The sequence below is a fragment of the Coregonus lavaretus genome, assembly GCF_964263955.1.
Source record: "Coregonus lavaretus genome assembly, chromosome: 23".
In the NCBI taxonomy this organism is placed as follows: domain Eukaryota; kingdom Metazoa; phylum Chordata; class Actinopteri; order Salmoniformes; family Salmonidae; genus Coregonus; species Coregonus lavaretus.
This window is the reverse complement of record NC_140010.1, coordinates 7,417,719-7,437,573: the sequence shown is the minus strand read 5'-3', so window position 1 is coordinate 7,437,573 and position 19,855 is coordinate 7,417,719. Positions and strand designations below refer to the sequence as shown.

Sequence of the window (19,855 nt, the reverse complement as noted above, 5' to 3'; positions counted from 1 at the left end):
CACCCACACACATGCATCCTTTGACACTGCTGACAGAGTTCCACGAACACACACTTCAGTCATTCCGTTCATCTTGATCATACAATGCAGTCTCATTTGTCCTAGATAAAGTATGTGGTTTTAAGCGCAACCATAGACTTAGATGGACTCATCTTTGTATCTGTCCCAGTATGACGTCTGTGAGAGCACGGCAGGGCCGTTGAGGCAGTCTCCATTTTGAACTAGTCAATGTTCTACTACTATGAGTTGGTAAACAAACTAAAAGGGTGCATACTGCCACCTGGAATGTCTTTGAACAGGTATAAAGCCAAGGTTGGCGATTTACTGCCACCTGCAGTTATGGAATGTTTGCTCACAGTGTAATGAATTGGCTGATCCCTCCTGATGACCTGGATGGAATCATGTGATCCTTCCTTAAACTATAGGATGTCCCACCCAGTTGACTACTTCAAGAATAGTGGTTGCCCGGGCAATGTCCATGCAAAAACTGGTTGTTTCCAAGTAGGGAACTCTATCCATCTCTATGGTTGCCCTCATTGAGATGGAAGGGCAACTTATACATTGGTAGAATCTGAATTGCATTTCCTTGATTCCTCGCCTCAACCCATTGGATGAGGTCAGATACGGAGGGACTGCTGACCTTCACATCCAATGGGTTTTGAGAAGGAGAGGATGCGATGAATCAAGGAAATGCAATTGAGATTCTCCCCTTGAGCTCAAGTTCATCCTGATGAAGGGATGACACGGACCATTAGTTTACGGTTGAGAGCCCTCTGCTGGTCTCACTGTGTCAATACCATCATCTACTCAGTGCTCAATGACCACAGAACTGCAAGGAGAAATGGAGCCTCTGAACTAAAGAAAGAATCACAACGGATCACCATGTTCAAGTCACAGTAGCCAACATGGGAGATGTAACTACATAGCAGATTGGTACACACATCTTTGGCAAATTGATCACGCAATAACACATTTTCAAATGATACCTTTTTAGGTACAATATTCCAATGGGGCGAACAGGTTATGGTGGAATAACAGTTCAGGGGTTGAGGTGAGTAACATTGATTAAGCAAGTCCTCTCCCTTAAGTACAGAGGAGCTTGAGTCACGATGTGTCATTAATCACTATGAGTCATAGCAGCTAGTCACGCATAAAGCAGGGTGTTGAGATACTTTATCTACGCCGCTATTTTAGGAGCACTGCACGTGGTGCTAATATTAAGCAAATATTAATCACACTGTGTCCTAATTAGAGTACTGTTGACATTTCCATCGGTTTCTCAGGATTCCTGCAGCTGCTGCATTATCACTAAAACCAGATTTCACCTTATATTTGATCTTCAATGTTACACTCCTTGCAGATGTAGAATATAAAAGCACAGAAATGTCTATTGCAGCCTATTGAATTAAATCTGATTTCATTTGAGGTACAAAAAACATCAAGGTGTGTATTTGATCCCAAATGGAAAACATTAAATCATTAATCAAAACTCTTATTTCCAAAGTTGGCCTGAGTAAGCTACTGAGTGGTCTGTCAGAATAGATATGAAGGCAGGGTTCATTGCAGTCTGATTTATATATTGTAGCACTTAAACATGTTACAATAGGCCCTACATGGAAGCCTAAGGAAGATATTCTAGTCCGCCTCAAAGCTAGGTCTACGTAAAAGAAAGTTGCCGCAACTTGTTTTTCACAGAGTAGGCCTACATAGATCTACTGTTCAGTTGCATAAACGTTGTGATCAGAACCTGCATGTCTATCTATAAGAAGCCAAGAGCAGTGAGATAAAGTATGCAAATAGGAAGATAAAGTATGCAAATAGGACAGGAACATAATGGACACCAGAGGAGGCTGGTGGACGGAGCTATAGGAGGACAGGGGGGGGGGTCAGGGATGGATAGTTGCCTTTCTCTGAAGCCCTTGGTAGTGAACTTTGATCTGTTTCACTCTGTGATTAAATTCAAATGGAGTATACAGCAAAAAACAGGAAACGTCCTTTACCTGTAAAAAAGAAAGCAAAGGGAAAGATCAGATTCTTATATAGAGAAGTGAGAAGCAGAAAACAATACCACTGTGTGCTCTCTTACCTCCCTTTCAAAATGGTCTCTAGCCTACTGTAAAATCATCTCTCTGCAGCATCCTCTCAAGTATCAAAGGATTTCCATGACAACGGCAGAAGCTTTATTTTAGCCCCCTCAGCGTTGGTGTGCTGGTAGGGGAGTAGGCGAGAGGGCATGCCTGTCGGTATCACTAGACTGTGAGACAGCCGGGATGGTGGGCAGAGATGGACAGACGGGGGCATCAGGCTAAGTGTGTGTGTGTGTGTGTGTGTGTGTGACAGACGGGGGTGGCATCATGCAAGCAGGCTTTGTCTGGAACAAATCGTCCTCTCGCCTCCCTCTGGGCTCACTCATATTCACACTCACACTGTTTTCTCAAGCACAGACAAGCCTCCAGCAGACAGAGAAACACATACAGAATCTTCATTTGACCCTGTTTCTGACAACAGGAAAATAATCCTCCAGCAACAGGAAATGTGAATTATTTGGATTATAATTAATTGATATTTTTGTAGGGGTTGATACATTTTTTTTGTTAGGGCAAATCAAGTCTGAAGTTTTAAATTAGAAGTTACAAACTTTAGAAGCCTTTTAAACCTTGAGTACCCTACAATTTGCATTTCCTGGAAAATGATCTCGACAACACATTGATCAAATTAAGATAGCAGATCTGTAGGCACATGGCAGCATGATAGAATTGTCTTCCTGTCTGGCTAAAGGACACTCCCTCCAGTCCTCCACTGTGGCTTTTCGGACATAACAACAAAATGGGAGGTGCAACAACACTGCCCTCCACTCAAAATAGTTTATATATTTGTAATACATTGACTGTCTCTGGATAGATTTGAACAATCTGAACAAGTATTAATAAAGACTTTGCTGATCTATACTGAACAAAAATATAAACGCAACATGTAAAGTGTTGGTCCCATGTTTCATGAGCTGAAATAAAAGACCCCACACATTTTCCATACACACATAAAGCTTATTTCTCAATTTTTTTGCACAAATTTGTTTACATCCCTGTTAGTGAGCATTTCTTCTTTGCCAAGATAATCCACCCACCTGACAGGTGTGGCATATCAAAGCTGATTAAACAGCATCATCATTACACAGGTGCTGGGGACAATAAAAGGCCACTCTAAAATGTGCAGTTTTGTCACTACATAATGCCACAGATGTCTCAAGTTTTGAGGGAGTGTGCAATTGGAATGCTGACTGCAGGAATGTCTAACAGAGCTGTTGCCAGAGAATTGAATGTACATTTCTCTACCAATGTCGTTGTAGAGAATTTGGCAGTGGGGTGATAAAGCCCTTTTGTGGGGAAAAACATATTCTGATTGGCCTAGCCTGGCTCCTCAGTGGGTGGGCCTATGCCCTCCCAGGCCCACCCATGGCTGCACCCCTGCCCAGTCATGTGAAATCCATAAATTAGGGCCTAATGAATTTATTTCAATTGATTGATTTCCTTCTATGACCTGTAACTCAGTAAAATCTTTGAAATTGTTGCATTTATATTTTTGTTCAGTATAGAATCAGTTTTGTCTTTTAGGTCAAAATGAATAAGATTATATGGACAGGGGGGGACCTGATTCAAGATCGGCACTACTACTCTGAGACGCTTTATGAATACGGGTCCAGATTTCCGTCAATGTTGCTTACTTTATCATCACACCATTGAATCAAAGTTATTGAGTTGATATTTGTTTGTCCCTCATCAAATAGCCTATGGATGTTTGAGCTACAATTCCACATTTTAAGGTCACAAAGCATCAGCTTATTTAAAGATCCTCCGAATGTTTTAGCCACATAACGTAGAACATAGAACATAACCAACAGCGCCTCTTCAACCTCAGGAGGCTGAGGAAATTCGGCATGGCCCCTAAGATGCTCACAAACTTTTAAAGATGCACCATCGAGAGCATTCTGTCGGGCTGCATCACGGCCTGGTATGGCAACTGTATCGCCCGCAACCACATGGCTCTCCAGAGGGTGGTGCGGTCTGCCCAACGCATCACCGGGGGCACACTGCCTGCCCTCCAGGACATCTACAGCACCCGGTGTCATAGGAAGGTCACGAAGATCATCAGGGACCTCAGCCAATGGAGACAGTACAGGTTTGTCAAAGCCAGGACAGAGAGACTGAAAAACAGCTTCTATCTCCAGGCCATCAGGCAGTTGAACAGCCATCACTAGCCGGCTAACGCCCGGTACTCTGCCCTGCACCTTAGAGACTGCTACCCCATGTATATAGAGACATTGAACATTGGTCACTTTAACAATGTTTACATACTGTTTTACCCACTTTATATGTATATACTATTTTCCAGTCATGGCTCTCACCCATCTACACACAATACCCCATCATGAGAAAGTAAAAAAAAGTTGTTCAGACATTTTGGCACATTTATTGAAAATTAAATACATAAATATCTAATTTACGTAAGTATTCACACCTCTGAGTAAATACATGTTAGAATCACCTTTGGCAGTGATTACAACTGTGAGTCTTTCTGGGTAAGTCTCTAAGAGCTTTTCACACCTGGATTGTACAAAATTTGCACATCAGTCTTTTTAAAATTCTTCAAGCTCTGTCAAGTTGGTTGTTGATCATTGCTAGACAGCCATTTTCAAGTCTTGCCATAGATTTTTAAGCCGATTTAAGTCAAAACTGTAACTAAGCCACTAAGGAACATTCAATGTCATCTTGGTAAGCAACTCCAGTGCATATTTGGCCTTGTGTTTTAGGTTATTGTCCTGCTGAAAGGTGAATTTGTCTCCCAGTGTCTGTTGGAAAGCAGACTGAACCAGGGTTTCCTCTAGGATTTGCCCCAAATATAACACTTTGTATTCAGGACATTACTGTGCCACATATTTTGCAGTTTTACTTTAGTGCTTTATTGCAAACAGGATGCATGTTTTTGAAAAAATTAAATTCTGTACAGGCATCCTTCTTTTCACCCTGTCGTTTAGGTTAGTAGTGTGGAGTAACTACAATGTTGTTGATCCATCCTCAGTTTTCTCCTATCACAGGCATTAAACTCTGTAACTGCTTTAAAGTCACCATTGGCCTCATGGTAAAATCCCTGAGCGGTTTCATTACTCTCCGGCAACTAAGTTAGGAAGGACACCTGTGTCTTTGTAGTGACTGGGTGTATTGATACACCATCCAAAGTGTAATTAATAACTTCACCATGCTCAAATGGATATTCAATGTCTGCTTTTTTCATTTTTATCCATCTACCAATAGGTGCCCTTCTTTATGAGGCATTGGAAAACCTCCCTGGTCTTTGTGGCTGAATCTGTGTTTAAAATTCACTGCTCGACTGAGGGACCTTACAGATAATTGTATGTGTGGGGTACAGAGACGAGGATCATGTTAATAAACACTATTATTTCACAGAGTGAGCCCATGCAACTTAATATGTGACTTATTAAGCACTTTTCTATTCCTGAACTGTAGGGGTTGAATACTTACTTATTGACTCAAGCTTTTCATTTTTAATTAATTTGTAAACTTTTCTAAAAACATAATTCCACTTTGACATTATGGGGTATTGTATGTAGGCCAGTGACACAAAATCTCAATTTAATCAATTTTAAATTCAGGCTGTAACACAACAAAATGTGGAAAAAGTCAAGGGGTTGCAGTGCTTTCTGAGAGCACTGCAACTACTGCTGTACACACCTTTTCTATTCATATACTGTCCATACTGTAAATAAAAAATAAAAAATAAAATAGTATCTGTATCTTTACTGTTGTTTTATGGATTATGTGTGTATTATTATTGTATTTCTAGATAATACTGCGCTGTTGGAGCTAGAAACATAAGCATTTCGCTGCACCTGTGATAACATCTGCAGATCTGTGTAAACGACCACTAAACTTTGATTTGATTTTATAACCATAGAACATTAATATTGTCTCAATCAATCAAATTTTTACATCTGCAGATGTCACAAAGTGCTATACAGAAACCCAGCCTAAAACCCCAAACGGCAAGCAGAACCTCTGTGGCTAGAAAAAAAGAAAGGCAGAAACCTAGGAAGAAACCTAGAGAGGAACCAGGCTCTGAGGGGTGACCAGTCCTGTTCTGGCTTTGCCGGGTGGAGATTATAACAGTACATGGCCATTAAGGCCATATTGTTGTTCATGATGTTCAAACGTTCATAGATGACCAGCAGAATCAAATAATAATCACAGTGGTTGTAGAGGTTGCAAGAGGTCAGTACATCAGGAGTAAATGTCACTTGGCTTTTCATAGCCGGGCATTCTCTCTCCTCTGCTCTTATCCTTCTAGACCTGTCTGCTGCCTTCGATACTGTGAACCATCAGATCCTCCTCTCCACCCTCTCTCCACCCTCTCCGAGCTGGGCATCTCCGGCGCGGCTCACTCTTGGATTGCGTCCTACCTGACCGGTCGCTCCTACCAAGTGGCGTGGCGAGAAGCTGTCTCCGCACCACGTGCTCTCACCACTGGTGTCCCCCAGGGCTCAGTTCTAGGCCCTCTCCTATTCTCACTATACTCCAAGTCACTTGGCTCTGTCATATCCTCACATGGCCTCTCCTATCATTGCTACGCTGACGATACACAACTAATCTTCTCCTTTCCCCCTTCTGATAACCAGGTGGCGAATCGCATCTCTGCATGTCTGGCAGACATATCAGTATGGATGACGGATCACCACCTCAAGCTGAACCTTGGCAAGACGGAGCTGCTCTTCCTCCCGGGGAAGGACTGCCCATTCCATGATCTCGCCATCACGGTTGACAACTCCGTTGTGTCCTCCTCCCAGAGTGCGAAGAGCCTTGGCGTGACCCTGGACAACACCCTGTCGTTCTCAGCTAACATCAAGGCGGTGACCCGATCCTGTAGGTTCATGCTCTACAACATTCGGAGAGTACGACCCTGCCTTACACAGGAAGCGGCACAGGTCCTAATCCAGGCACTTGTCATCTCCCGTCTGGATTACTGCAACTCGCTGTTGGCTGGGCTCCCTGCCTGTGCCATTAAACCCCTACAACTCATCCAGAATGCTGCAGCCCGCCTGGTGTTCAACCTTCCCAAGTTCTCTCACGTCACCCCGCTCCTCCGCACACTCCACTGGCTTCCAGTTGAAGCTCGCATCTGTTACAAGACCATGGTGCTTGCCTATGGAGCTGTGAGGGGAATGGCACCTCCGTACCTTCAGGCTCTGATCAGTCCCTACACCCAAACGAGGGCATTGCGTTCATCCACCTCTGGCCTGCTGGCTCCCCTTCCTCTGCAGAAGCATAGTTCCCGCTCAGCCCAGTCAAAACTGTTCGCTGCTCTGGCACCCCAATGATGGAACAAGCTCCCTCACGACGCCAGGACAGCGGAGTCACTCACCACCTTCCGGAGACATTTGAAACCCCACCTCTTTAAGGAATACCTGGGATAGGATAAAGTAATCATTCTACCCCCCCCCCCCCCCCCCCTTAAAAAAAAACATTGTAAAGTGGTTGTACTACTGGTTGTAAGGTGAATGCACCAATTTGTAAGTCGCTCTGGATAAGAGCGTCTGCTAAATGACGTAAATGTAATGTAAATGAAACAGCTAGGTGTTCTATCTAATTACACTTCTGGTTTCAGGAAACCGTTTCCCCATCAAGTAGCTCATTGGGCATAGGTGAGGATAACATGTTGCAGTACGTTTAAAGACAATGTTATTTAAACAGAAAATGAAAGAAAAAATAAACCTGTAGAACTAGAACCCATAAAGTACGGGAGGAGGAGGAACGGAGCACTGACTTTGCCGATAAATACTTTGTTGAGGGAACTTGAGGGTACTTGATACGATTGTGATGTGTTGTTGTCTCACCTAGCTATCTTAAGATGAATGCACTAATTGTAAGTCGTTTTGGATAAGAGCGTCTGCTGACTGACTGAAATGTAAAATATAATGTCAACGTGAGCAGAAGAAAGGAAGAGAGATTCAAGGACACAGAAAAATCAAGCTTTTCAAACTGCCAGCAGATGGCAGTGTTTCACACTTTAGGTTATGGAGAGGAACACTGATTATACTCTAACCTTTGTACTTTGTTAAAACAGCGCGAATGGAAAAGTACCACATTCCACATGTAAAGGGTTACATAGAGAATTGAAAATGAATTCAATACTTCAAAACTTCAGGACCTGTATTGTAATTGATGATTTTGCCACCATTTAAAACACTGTCCCTCATGCTGCACGTATAACCTGCCCTAGCCCCCAACAACTTTGCATTTACTCTGTCTTCTGTGGGGGGGTTCTGTTCATTTACATGGGGATATATCTTGGCCACATGGCCAGAATTCTCATTTCCATCCACACAATCAAGAGTTAACTGTGAATGGGACAGCCATCTGCCCCAGTGTGTCCCACTTTGCATTCAGTGAGGTGGGGGATGGTCACGTCTTTGTTGTTCTAGATAGAGGGTAGATCTTTCACCAACTATCACCCCTGTAGGGACACTGATCCAAAGTTCAATTCCATTCAAAGGGCTTTATTGGCATGGGAAACATATGTTTACATTGCCAAAGCAAAAGTAAAAGTGAAAGACAATAAATAAAAGTGAAATAAACAATTCAAAATGTACAGCAAACATTTCACCTACAAAAGTTCCAAAGGAATACAGACATTTCAAATGTCATATTATGGCTATATACAGTGTTGTAACGATGTGCAAATAGTTATTAAAGTACAAAAGGGAAAATAAATAAACATAAATATGGGTTGTATTTACAATGGTCTTTGTTCTTCACTGGTTCCCCTTTTCTTGTGGCAACAGGTCACAAATCTTGCTGCTGTGATGGCACACTGTGGTATTTCATCCAATAGATATGGGAGTTTATCAAAAATTGATTTTTTTTTCAATTCTTTGTGGGTCTGTGTACAAAGTACAGTCATGAACCTGAAGGGACCAACCTTCCCTTTCACACTTCCAAACAAAGACAACTCTTATCTCTTCGACTTAATTTTCCCTCTCAAAAAGACAGAATAAAGAAGGTGATAGAGGTCTCAGAGCAGGCAAGACATACACACACACACACACACACACACACACACACACACACACACACACACACACGCGTAACGGGAGTGTTCAGAATTCAAATAAATGTTGTGTCAAAGAGTTTAAAACAGCTGGCCTCTCTCCATATGCCCACTCCCAGTGCTTAATTTGAGCAGAGGATCCGGCACCTCTCAATTTTGGACTGTTTTGTTCCGGAACCCATTTGCCAGGATCAGTACCTCTCTTGGCATGAAAAATAATTGTCACTGTTTGCAATGTAAAAATTATAATAAAATCAATCAGAGTTAATTCAAGTTGACTTCTCTGTAATTCTCCTGCCCCCTAAAAAACGTAATGTGAAAACGTGCCTGACATTCTAAGAATTGATTTGTGTTGGGCCTGCCCGGGTTTATGGTTTGCGCATTGCTGTGGTGAGAGAGAGAAGCGTGCCTGTATCTCTCACAGAACTAGAATGAGATTAACTTTTTATGTTCTCTCTCCCTCTCTCTGCTCTGATATACATACTGCTAAATTCTCTAAAATGATGTTAGAGGCGGCTTATGGTAGAACATGAACATTAAATTCTCTGGCAACACCTCTGGTGGACTTCAGCGTTGCACTTCATAATTTATTTCCTTTAGAATCATACACTCTTAGAAAAAAAGGTGCTATTGTAGTGTCGAGTTAACGTTGCTAATTATGTTGTGAAACCAAGGAGTCCGCTTATACTGTACTTTGATTATACGTTTTATTTATATCACAAGATTTCAGCATAAGTTTACAGACGTCTGCAGCATCTGGAGAACAGTGTCCCAAAAGAATATGTCTGTTCTGATCTTCTTTGTCTCTAACCAGTACTTATATAATCTTTACCAGGATATGGGTGGTTTCCCATACTGACCAATCACCTGTCTCCACCCAACAGACTTCCTCTGTTCTATGGGGTGTCACTCTAAAACGGATCCCTCTAAAACTGAATAAACATCCTCTCAGGTTCCACTTGAAAACATTAGCAAAGTCATAATTCTTCATACACTACACTATCTAGAACCAAAAAGGGGTTTTCGGCTGTCCCCATAGGAGAACCCCTTTTGGTTCCAGGTAGAACCCTTTCCACAGAAGGTTCTACATGGAACTCAAAAGAGTTCTACCTGGAACCAAAGAGGGTTCTACCTGGAACCAAAAAGGGTTATCCTATGGGGACAGCCGCAGAACCTTTTGGAACCCTTTTTTCTGAGTGTAGCTGCGGGAAGGGTGCTGGAGGTGCCGCAGCACCCCAAATACATTTAAATACATTTGCCAAAGTTCTAGAATTACTGCTGTCTGTTCAGAAATAAATTAAATAATTCAGAATACTACACCAGAAGTAGGCCTATAATTTAGCCACAAAGGATCAATAGCTTTTTTTTGTTGTAAGTAGCCTAGCTGCAGATTGTGTGTAGCCCAATTACAAGGCATGCCTACAGTCTGGAATGGACAGCAAATCTGTCAGTGAGCAGCCAACACAATCTCACACTCAATTAGTGCAAATATGTACCAAAAGTATTTCAGCAGATTTCGTATGTACCAAAAGTATTTCAGCAGATTTCGTGCATTTTTGTGTGGCTTAATACAAAAATACAAAAAATGTTGTCCAACTTAATTAATAGAAAAAGCCACACATTTTTGTGCGACTTCATTCACAGGAAAATACATTTTTGGGGGCAAACTTCAGAACAATCTTTTGAAAGTTATTGGAGCAATGCATTTTGGGCAGTGGTGTTCTACACTGGCTTTTTTTGTGTCCCACATTTATTTATATAAAAAAACAAACGTGTTAACAACCCAATATTGTTAATCAACCAGGTTGTCACCAAAATACTTATAATATAATAGTAGCCTTACGTTTTATTTTAATTTTTATGAATGCCAATGCTGTTTTCTATGCTTGTTTACGCTGAATACATTGGGATACTGGTGCCTAGTTGGATTTTATGAGGGTTGCCAGATCAGAGTAAAAAGCTGTATTTGTCCGGGGTATTTTGTGTGGTATCAATTAAGGTATTTGATTGGGGAATGGGGATACATTTTCATGATGGGAAATTAATTCATCAATAAATGTGGGGAAACAGAAGATCTGCAAAAAAAACTCTGTTTGGTTTAAATTCCCCTGGTGCAACTGCATGGTATTTGCAACTATAACGAGTCTGGACTATGATCAATTAAGCCATATCAATGCAGTTAAACAGGTTAATGTAAAATAATGATTTATGTTGCCTTACACTTATGGCACTTCCATGGCCGTTTCATGACGATTATTACGGTTGTGTCCATCATGTTATATTCTTAGGCTATTGTAACAAGGTATACGCCAGCATTGTAGGCCTACTGCCTCTGCCCAGAGGCCCACTAGGCTTTCATGGAAACGGTCGTTAGAGCTCACTTTGCCACGTATGAGCCCTGGTTAGAGTCCCTATTGCAGCTTTCACTTTCTTCCGCTACATTGGTGGCAGCGTTGGGATCACATCCAGCTCACGTCTAGTTATGTGATCTAGTGGTGCCAAGCATTCTGTTTTTCAACACGTGTTGGGTGTAATTACATTGATATATCTAGTGAACAATGGTTAAGCAACAATGGGCATGACGGATAGAAGTAGTCCCTACAGGTGTGATCAAGCCTTACATCAAAGTTGCCTGAAGCTGAATGGAAAGTGCTATGCCCTGACCAGTTATTCAGAAGAAAATCCTCTGTGACTTTCTAATATTACACACGTTAACTTACCAGTGTGGACCCAAAACAAACACATTTACAAACAACCTGTTTAAAGTGTTATTACAACCATGGTGTTATTTTGTTACTGAAGCTTATATATCAAATAACCTGACAATGATCCACATCATATGGGTAGACAAATAATGTAAGTGTGTTATGCAGCAAAACACAACTATACTTTTTTGGGATGCAAACCAGTAATAGGAATCACTGTTGATCCATCCTGTTCTGATCTAATGAGATGGATGTAGGATTTTCTACGGCTTAGAATCGAGGCCTTTCCCAGTCATGAAGGATGAAGCTAGGCCCCTCTTGGTTCTCATTGGCGAAGAATGAACTCAAGTTAGGGGTTATATGTCAGACTCTCCTGTACCACTTTGCCCTAAATGTTATACCCCTGAGGTTGTAAATAAACCCTTTTAAGGTGATATAACTTGTATCATTATTATAGGGCTGTGAAATCCATAGCCGAATGGCTTCAGACTGAGCATTTCTCACTGGAAATTGCTGCTGACATTGAACATAGCTTAAGGTTAGGGTATTTCATTCATTTCAGACTCTCCTATGCCACTATTCCCAACATCTTATACCACATAGGTTGTAAGTAAACCCTTTTTAAGCTGATATAACTTGTATTATTATAGTGCTGTGAAACCCATAGCCAAATGGCTTCAGACTGAGCATTTCTCACCATTTATTTACGGAGAGCAATTTCCGTTTTATAACAGCTAGTGTACAGTTATTCACAGTAGTGTGTTGATTAATTATTGCTTTCTTCAGTGAAAATACAGAATATGTATAAAAATGCCAAATATACCAAAAGCTAAATCAAGCAGAGATTTACAACTATTTAACCATGTTAATCATTACTGAAACATGCAAACTACAAACATTTCACCAGTTAAAGATAATGAATACATGACAACTAGATACAAATATTCATACAAAAGTCAAGAGTTGGCTATAACATGAGTACAAACAAAGTGAGTGTGTGTATATATGTGTGTAAGTGTTTGTGTGCATGTGTGTGTATTATGGTGTGTATTATAATTTCCCATCATAAAAATGTATCCCCATTCCCAATCAAATACCTTCATCGATACCAAAAAATAAATACAAAAAGTATTTTTTCTCCAATCTGGCAACCCTCATAAAATTCGATATAGCCTTGTGTAAAATGCATTATGAAAGAAATGGTGTACATGAAAAAGTGGAGCCTTGAATTAAATGCATTATGAAGAGAATTGTGTTGGCCTAATGTTGCCTACACACAAAAATACCCTTTCTGACTACAAGCATCCCAAAGTATTAAGCGAAAAACAAGCAAAAAAAAAACAGTATTGGCATTAATAAAAAATAAAACAACGTAAGGCTCCTACTATATTAGAATTAAACAAAACAACGTAAGGCTCCTACTATATTATAATTATTTTGGTGACAACCTGGTTGATTACGTTTGTTTTTTTATTTAAATAAATGTGGGACACAAAAAAAGGCAGTGTAGAACACCATTGCCCATCATGCATTGCTCTAATAACTCAAAAGATTGGCCTATTGAGCGAACAACATTGTTTTAGAAAGTAAAACAAGAGAGAGATAGGCTTTTGGCAGAGCGTATCCGCCATCACCCGTGAGTGAGATGCACATTATTGGGTGAGTCAGTGAAACTGGAACGCTTTTTTAGGACTATTTCCTCTTCATTTTGTACAATATGTGTGTCTCCACACACCTAGGCCTAGGCTATTGATGGATCTTTTTTTATTTTTTATCATTTAACAGACGCTCTTATCCAGAGCGACTTACAGTTAGTGAGTGCATACATTATTTTTCATACCCCCCGTGGGAATCGAACCCACAACCCTGGCGTTGCAAACGCCATGCTCTACCAACTGAGCTACATTCAAGACAAGGTCGTTTTTATTGATCTCAGATTCTCAATTTGTGAGGTATTCAAAAAGATTCTGCTAAAGTCTCCAGTCATCTAATATTATGTAGAATTGCATGAAATGCGTTTATAAAAGGCAACATTTTTCCCGGACCATAGGCTTTAAAAAAAATCTACTCTACTGCTCTATGCCAGCACGCAAAAGCGATGATATGCATGCAATGCTTTATTATAAAGGTGATTTTTTTCTCTCTCATAAGATCCGGTACATCAGAGCCCCCAGGGCTCGGCTCGTTTTTTGTTCCCGCATCTCCCAATTTACAAATTAAGCACTGCCCACTCCTAATAATTCACCTCAAAATCAAGTTTTGTGACAAAATAGGTCTAAAGTCCATATTCCATTCTATCTGCTGCAGACCCAGGTGTAGTCTGAGTTAGAAAAAATCTACAGGCATAAATCCTCAATAAACTTGAGAGAATAGCCCCATACATCTCTCATGTTCACCTTTGTGGAAAACTGTAGTGAACAAAAATATAAAAGCAACATGTAAAGTGTTGGTCCCATGTTTCATGAGCTGAAATAAAAGATCCCAGACATGTTCCATACACACAAAAAGCTTATTTCTCTCAAATGTTGTGTACAAATTTGATTACATCCCTGTTAGTGAGCATTTATCTGTTGCCAAGATAATCCATCCACCTGACATTGAGCATGTTTGGAATGCTCTGGACGTGTAGGACAGTGTGTTCCAGTTCCCGCCAATATCCATTAACTTCGCACAGCCATTGAAGAGGTGTGGAACAACATTCCACAGGCCACAATCAACAGCCTGATTAACTCTATGCGAAGGAGATGTGTCGTGCTACATGAGGCAAATGGTGGTTTTCTAATCCAAGCCCCTACCATTTTTTAAAGGTATCTGTATTCCCAGTCATGTGAAATCTATAGATTAGGGCGTAATGAATTTATTTTAATTGACTGATTTCCTTATATGAACTTTAACTCAGTAAAATCTTTAAAATTGTTGCATGTTGCGTTTATATTTGTATTCAGTGTAGATGCAGGCCAATGCCAAAGGTCAAACATTTCCATATACCGATTCATGCCTGCATCAAAATGTGACAAGGTCTGATAATTTTTTTCTGTCAATAATACTTTAGGAAGAAAAGCTCAGTAGCTTGACTAAGGCCTACAGTTGCAGAGACAAGCAAAACAAGCCTATGCATTGGGTGACATACAGTACATGCAGAAAAGGTGGACTGTGGGATACATGGACACGCTGGACCATTACCATGTGTACCTTTTCCACGTTTTAATAACACATTTAAAAAGTTGCCTAAATAAAACTAGTTGGCAAAGTAGCCTGAATAATTGATCAAATATAGCCCAATTTGGACTGACTTTAAAAGTGACAAAGATATTGATCGTATAAGTTTACAAACTCAAATAGCAACTCATATATAATTTAATCAATTCGTTAGAAATTGTCAATAAAAGGTTACCGCGAAAAATATGCGCCCATATTCAAATACCACAAGATCACGCCCACCGCAAAGTCATTTAAATACTTCGCCAGCAGTCGTCACAGACAGAGTGCGCGCTTCCATTTCTTTTGTGACGACGTGCCTCTCTGAACACCAGCTCTTCTCATTCTGTCCGTAAAAGGTACGTTTTTATATATTTTTTTGGGAGGTTGTATTCAGCTGATTGCCTGTTTTATCGTTATTATGATCGGCTTTAGGTATTCTAAATAATATTTAATGTGTAAATTACAGATAAATTGAGTTATTGTTGAATAAACGTGGTTCGAAATCCGCTTAAGCTAGCTACAGTACTCAACTAGCTAACGTTATTTTTCACACATTCATTTTGCTAGTTCACTTAAACTGATTTATGATTTTTTTCTACGAGAACTAGCTTGTTAACATTAAATACATGGCGGATATTTTAACCTTTTTCTTCTTCTTACAATAATAAAATATAATTTTCAGTTCTTGTTTCACCTAACTAGCGATCAACTTCATTGTTAAAATGGCTGCATCTCCGCCTTTAGCCCGTTAGCTTAGCACCAGTCACCAGGTGGCGAAGCAGGCCAACAACGTGGTGTAAAATGGCGCTTCATTCTTATTTTTATTATTCTAAACACTAATTTAGCCAGATGGCTAACCCGCTTTTATGTTTCACCCTTAATCTGTTGGCCGCCATAGCACGTTTTTAATAACATTCGAAATTGTTTTATTTACCTGAATACCGATAATAATATACAGGTTGGCCTAACGCTAACTGGCTAACGTAGCTAATTCTGTTGTGCGCAATGTGCGTCAGACAATTGTTAACTACCGTAGATGTGACTTAGTTAAGATTTTACAACTCATGTAGGTATCAGGAACACGTTAGGTAACGTTGATATTAATGGAAATGGCTAGGTACCTAAGCTGTTTTTACGATTGGGATTTTATTTGACCCGGGCTTTTTCTGTTGCAGACAAAGAAACATGTCCGACGAAGGAAAACTTTTCGTCGGTGGCCTGAGCTTCGACACAACAGAGGAATCTCTGGCTGAAGCTTTTGCCAAGTATGGAAACATCGCAAAAGGTGCGGTCTACGTATTTTATTTGATAAGCGATGGCTAGTTACTAAATATTATCAAATGTTTAACTGTATTTGTCTTCGCTCAGTTGATGTCATCAGGGACAAAGAAACGGGAAGGTCTCGTGGATTCGGTTTCGTAAAGTACGATAATGCCGAGGATGCGAAGGACGCTTTGGATGGAATGAACGGCAAGGTAGCTAAGTCGATCACAATTTACCCAAGCCAGAACTGAAGTGCATTTATTTACCTCTTGGTTTTTGCATGTATGATTATTAGAGCACATGTGTTTGAACGTGGTTCTGGAGAACATTATCTAGCCATTACTAATGTCTTACAACATGATGGCCCAACCTCAAATGTCAATGCATTTAACCCATTATTTATATATAAATAAAAACGTCTATAAACTGCTGCTAACTCCCTGTCTCTTGCAGTCTGTTGACGGCAGAACAATTCGTGTGGATGAGGCAGGCAAGGGCGGTGGTCGTTCTGGAGGCGGAGGGGGTGGATTCAGAGGTTCCAGAGGAGGCGGTGGATATGGCGGTGGAGGTGGATATGGAGGGGGGAGAGGAAGAGGTGGGCGAGTTTACTCGCGAGGTATGGGCAGACAATCTGCAAAATGGTGTGCTCCCCATCCTCCATTAGCGTTTTGTCCTGCCCTCCCTCTTAGCCGTAGTCACCTTTCTGTGTGTTTGCTTTCCATTTGAGTTTGTTTGGACTGTTCTGGTTTGTTCCCAGGTGGTGGAGGATATGGTGGTGGCGGCGACAGGGGATATGGTGAGAGGAGCTATGGTGGCGGCGGAGACAGGAGCTATGGTGGCGGCGGAGACAGGAGCTATGGAAGCGGCGGCGGTGGTGGATACAGGAGCGGCGGTGGCGGGGGATACTCTTCCGGTGGCGGAGGATACAGGGACAATAGGTGAGGCGACACGTCCGACTGCCAATTAAGAGTTTCTCAAATTGGTATTTGTAGAAATTCTTCTCTTGCATCCTTAACGGACAGGGACCTTACCTATATTTTTTATTTTCTCCTCCAATGTTAGGGGCCAGGGAGGCTACGGGGATCGCTCTGGGGGATCCTACAGAGACAGCTACGACAGCTATGGTATGTATTAGTCGTGTATTGATGTTCTTGCGTCATAGGCCTAGAACACTTCCTCAAGGTTCTGGAATCAAATCTGTTTCCCCTGACTAGTATAGAATGCCATCTAGTTCAATTCGCCTTCCCTCAAGTGTACTCCTAACTTATGCAATCTGCTGGGATCATATATTTGCTCCATCTTACATCAGCACAGTTTATACAGAAAGATCTCCCCCACTAGTTGGTTCAGCTATTTGGGACTGTTTAGTGGGTAACTATGTGGGATGTTGTCAAACTCAAATGTTCGTAAACTTGTTTCCTAAACTCAGTGTCTATCTGTGTGCCCACTTCTTGTCCTCAGCTGCTCACGAGTAAAAATCTGCCCCCCCGATTCAAGATCATCCCTTGGCTGGCTGTATTTAAAAAGATGCGCTCCTCTCAAGAAATTTGTCCACGTGTTGACCTGATGATTTTTGTAGTCCTATTCTGTGTTTAAGTAGCTCGAGCGTCTTTAAATTTAGCCATGAGTTTCGGCCATTCATTTACAAACCATGTAAAAAAAAAAATAGTTCCAGTTTGAGATGTTCTCCTCTAAAGGACGCATCTCAATTTGCTCTTATGGCATTTCAATTGATAAAGCATAGTGTCTGACTTGTTGGTGCTGCAAATTTAGTGAAAACCAAAACATTGCTTCACATGGCTGTTTTTGAATATCTACAGCCTCAGTTACATTCTACGCCCTGTTCCTATCCAGCACTCTGACATCTCCATTAGCATCTTAAATATGAATATTGGGGATATCAATGGGGCAAGTTAAGCTTCATGTTTTTGTTTTAAAACGACCATGTCCGACCTACCTCCTGCCAAGTTTTAAAACTGAGTTTAAAAAAAGTTTGATTCCACTTAGATGCTTTTGACAAAACTGGCCGGGAAGTGCTTTTTGGATTTTTATGAATGCATTCCTTGTGTGTTGCTAGGCAGCAATGCCTTCACCCATACCAATGAGGTTCTTGATGTAGCCGAAGTTCCTGTGTTAAGTTTCCAAAAATAGTGATTTCCTTTAAGACTGGTGACACTGCACGCCTGAAGTGGCTGGCTGTTCATGAAGTTGCAAATTGCAGCGTGCTAGTCTGCCCACGGTATTTTGTTTTGCTCTGCTCAAAGCCTGCATTTTAAATGTGCTTGTTATAATGGACTGAATTTAGAAAAAAAGATTTGCCTCATACTGTTACTACTCTTCTTGCCCAATAATCCACCTGGGAACGATTTTGTACTTTCTGTTCTTTGTATCATCAACATTGACGATTATTTTTTTGTCAATTTTGGCTTCATGGAGCCCATTAAAACGATTTGTTGAAAATACGTGTGCCTTGAACGTACTTATGGGGGAAATTAGCAGTTTATTTTCAATGATTTGCCAGTTGCAGTATTTAACAGCAAGTTCTCGTAGTCTAAACTTCACTCCCAACATATACTTTCCAAAACTGGAATTAACTTTATACTGCAATTCACAGGAAGTGCCATGGTTCCAGTATTTTAAAAGGAACTTCTGATGGCATATGTTCCCTCTGAGGCTAAAGTGTGGGGTTTGCCTTTGAGGGGCTAATGGTTAGTTGGGTACCGGTAGTCTAAAGTTACAAATATAGTTGTAATACTTGATGCCACAGTGCACATCAGTAGTGGTTAGTTTAATCACCAACTAGAGCAATATTGTATGATCTTGCCATGTCTAGTGTGGCCTACTCATGGGGTTGGGGGGGGGGGGGGGTCCTGTTAATGCTTCATTGCTCAGCTACAGAAAATGTCTACAAGTCCTTGGCGAATGAAGTGTTGCTCCTACCAACCAGTGCTCGTCAGAAGTGAAAGCTGCTCTCTTGCCTAGTTCATTTGTGGACAATCAATAGGCCAGTTCACGTGAGGTAAACTCCTTTTGCTCACATCCTTTCAAAGTTATTTTATATCCAGAAATATTTGAGTGTTTTAGCCATTGTCCCCTGCTGCAGAGACTGCCAGTCAAACGTCACCCTGGCCGTTTTGCGACTCAAGACTCTTTAAGTCCACAACAACTGTCCCCTCTAGAAATGTGCCTTAGCGAAATGACCTGGCCTCAGTACGATTACTCTTGCGTCATGTCTGCCATGTATTTCAGTCCTTCAGAAATTCTCAGTTGTGTTCACCTCAATTAAAGCTGACTCAATTGTCCCCTCTTGGATGTACAACCCACTGATATATGTATTTTGTTTCTTACTCATGCGTTTTATAGTGTGGTTCTAAGCATTGTGTACAAAGTCTGGGTAGTTTAACAAGTTAAACTGCATGCCAATGTATTGCTGTTGTCTTTGTAAGACTCTGATCTGTTCTAATGTCATGAATGTCTTCTCTTTAGGGTGACTTAACCCTTTGGAGACTAACCTGAACTCTCCAGTGTCAGCTGGTGACAAACTGGAATTGCAGTGTCTGCTGCAGCAA

The 19,855-nt window shown here is 41.0% G+C and overlaps 1 protein-coding gene across 3 annotated transcripts; it reads left to right on the top strand.

The window, feature by feature from the left end:
• The first annotated feature begins 15,297 nt into the window (after positions 1 to 15,297).
• Positions 15,298 to 18,748, top strand: LOC311150797 (uncharacterized protein). 3 transcript variants are annotated; one of them, XR_014615139.1, is made up of 7 exons: positions 15,298 to 15,379; positions 16,199 to 16,308; positions 16,392 to 16,498; positions 16,740 to 16,881; positions 17,044 to 17,224; positions 17,345 to 17,410; positions 17,748 to 17,769. XR_014615139.1 is itself a non-coding variant. In XM_084188326.1 (7 exons), the coding sequence occupies exons 2-7, from the start codon at positions 16,209 to 16,211 to the stop codon at positions 17,759 to 17,761; spliced, it is 579 nt and encodes a 192-aa protein (XP_084044452.1). In that variant the 5' UTR covers positions 15,298 to 15,379; positions 16,199 to 16,208; the 3' UTR covers positions 17,762 to 18,748. The 3 variants fall into 3 exon arrangements, 2 of the variants coding, with proteins under 2 accessions (XP_084044452.1, XP_084044451.1); XM_084188326.1 differs by having other exon boundaries at positions 16,740 to 16,854; positions 17,349 to 17,410; positions 17,748 to 18,748; XM_084188325.1 differs by having other exon boundaries at positions 17,349 to 17,410; positions 17,748 to 18,748.
• Positions 18,749 to 19,855: the final 1,107 nt, after the last annotated feature.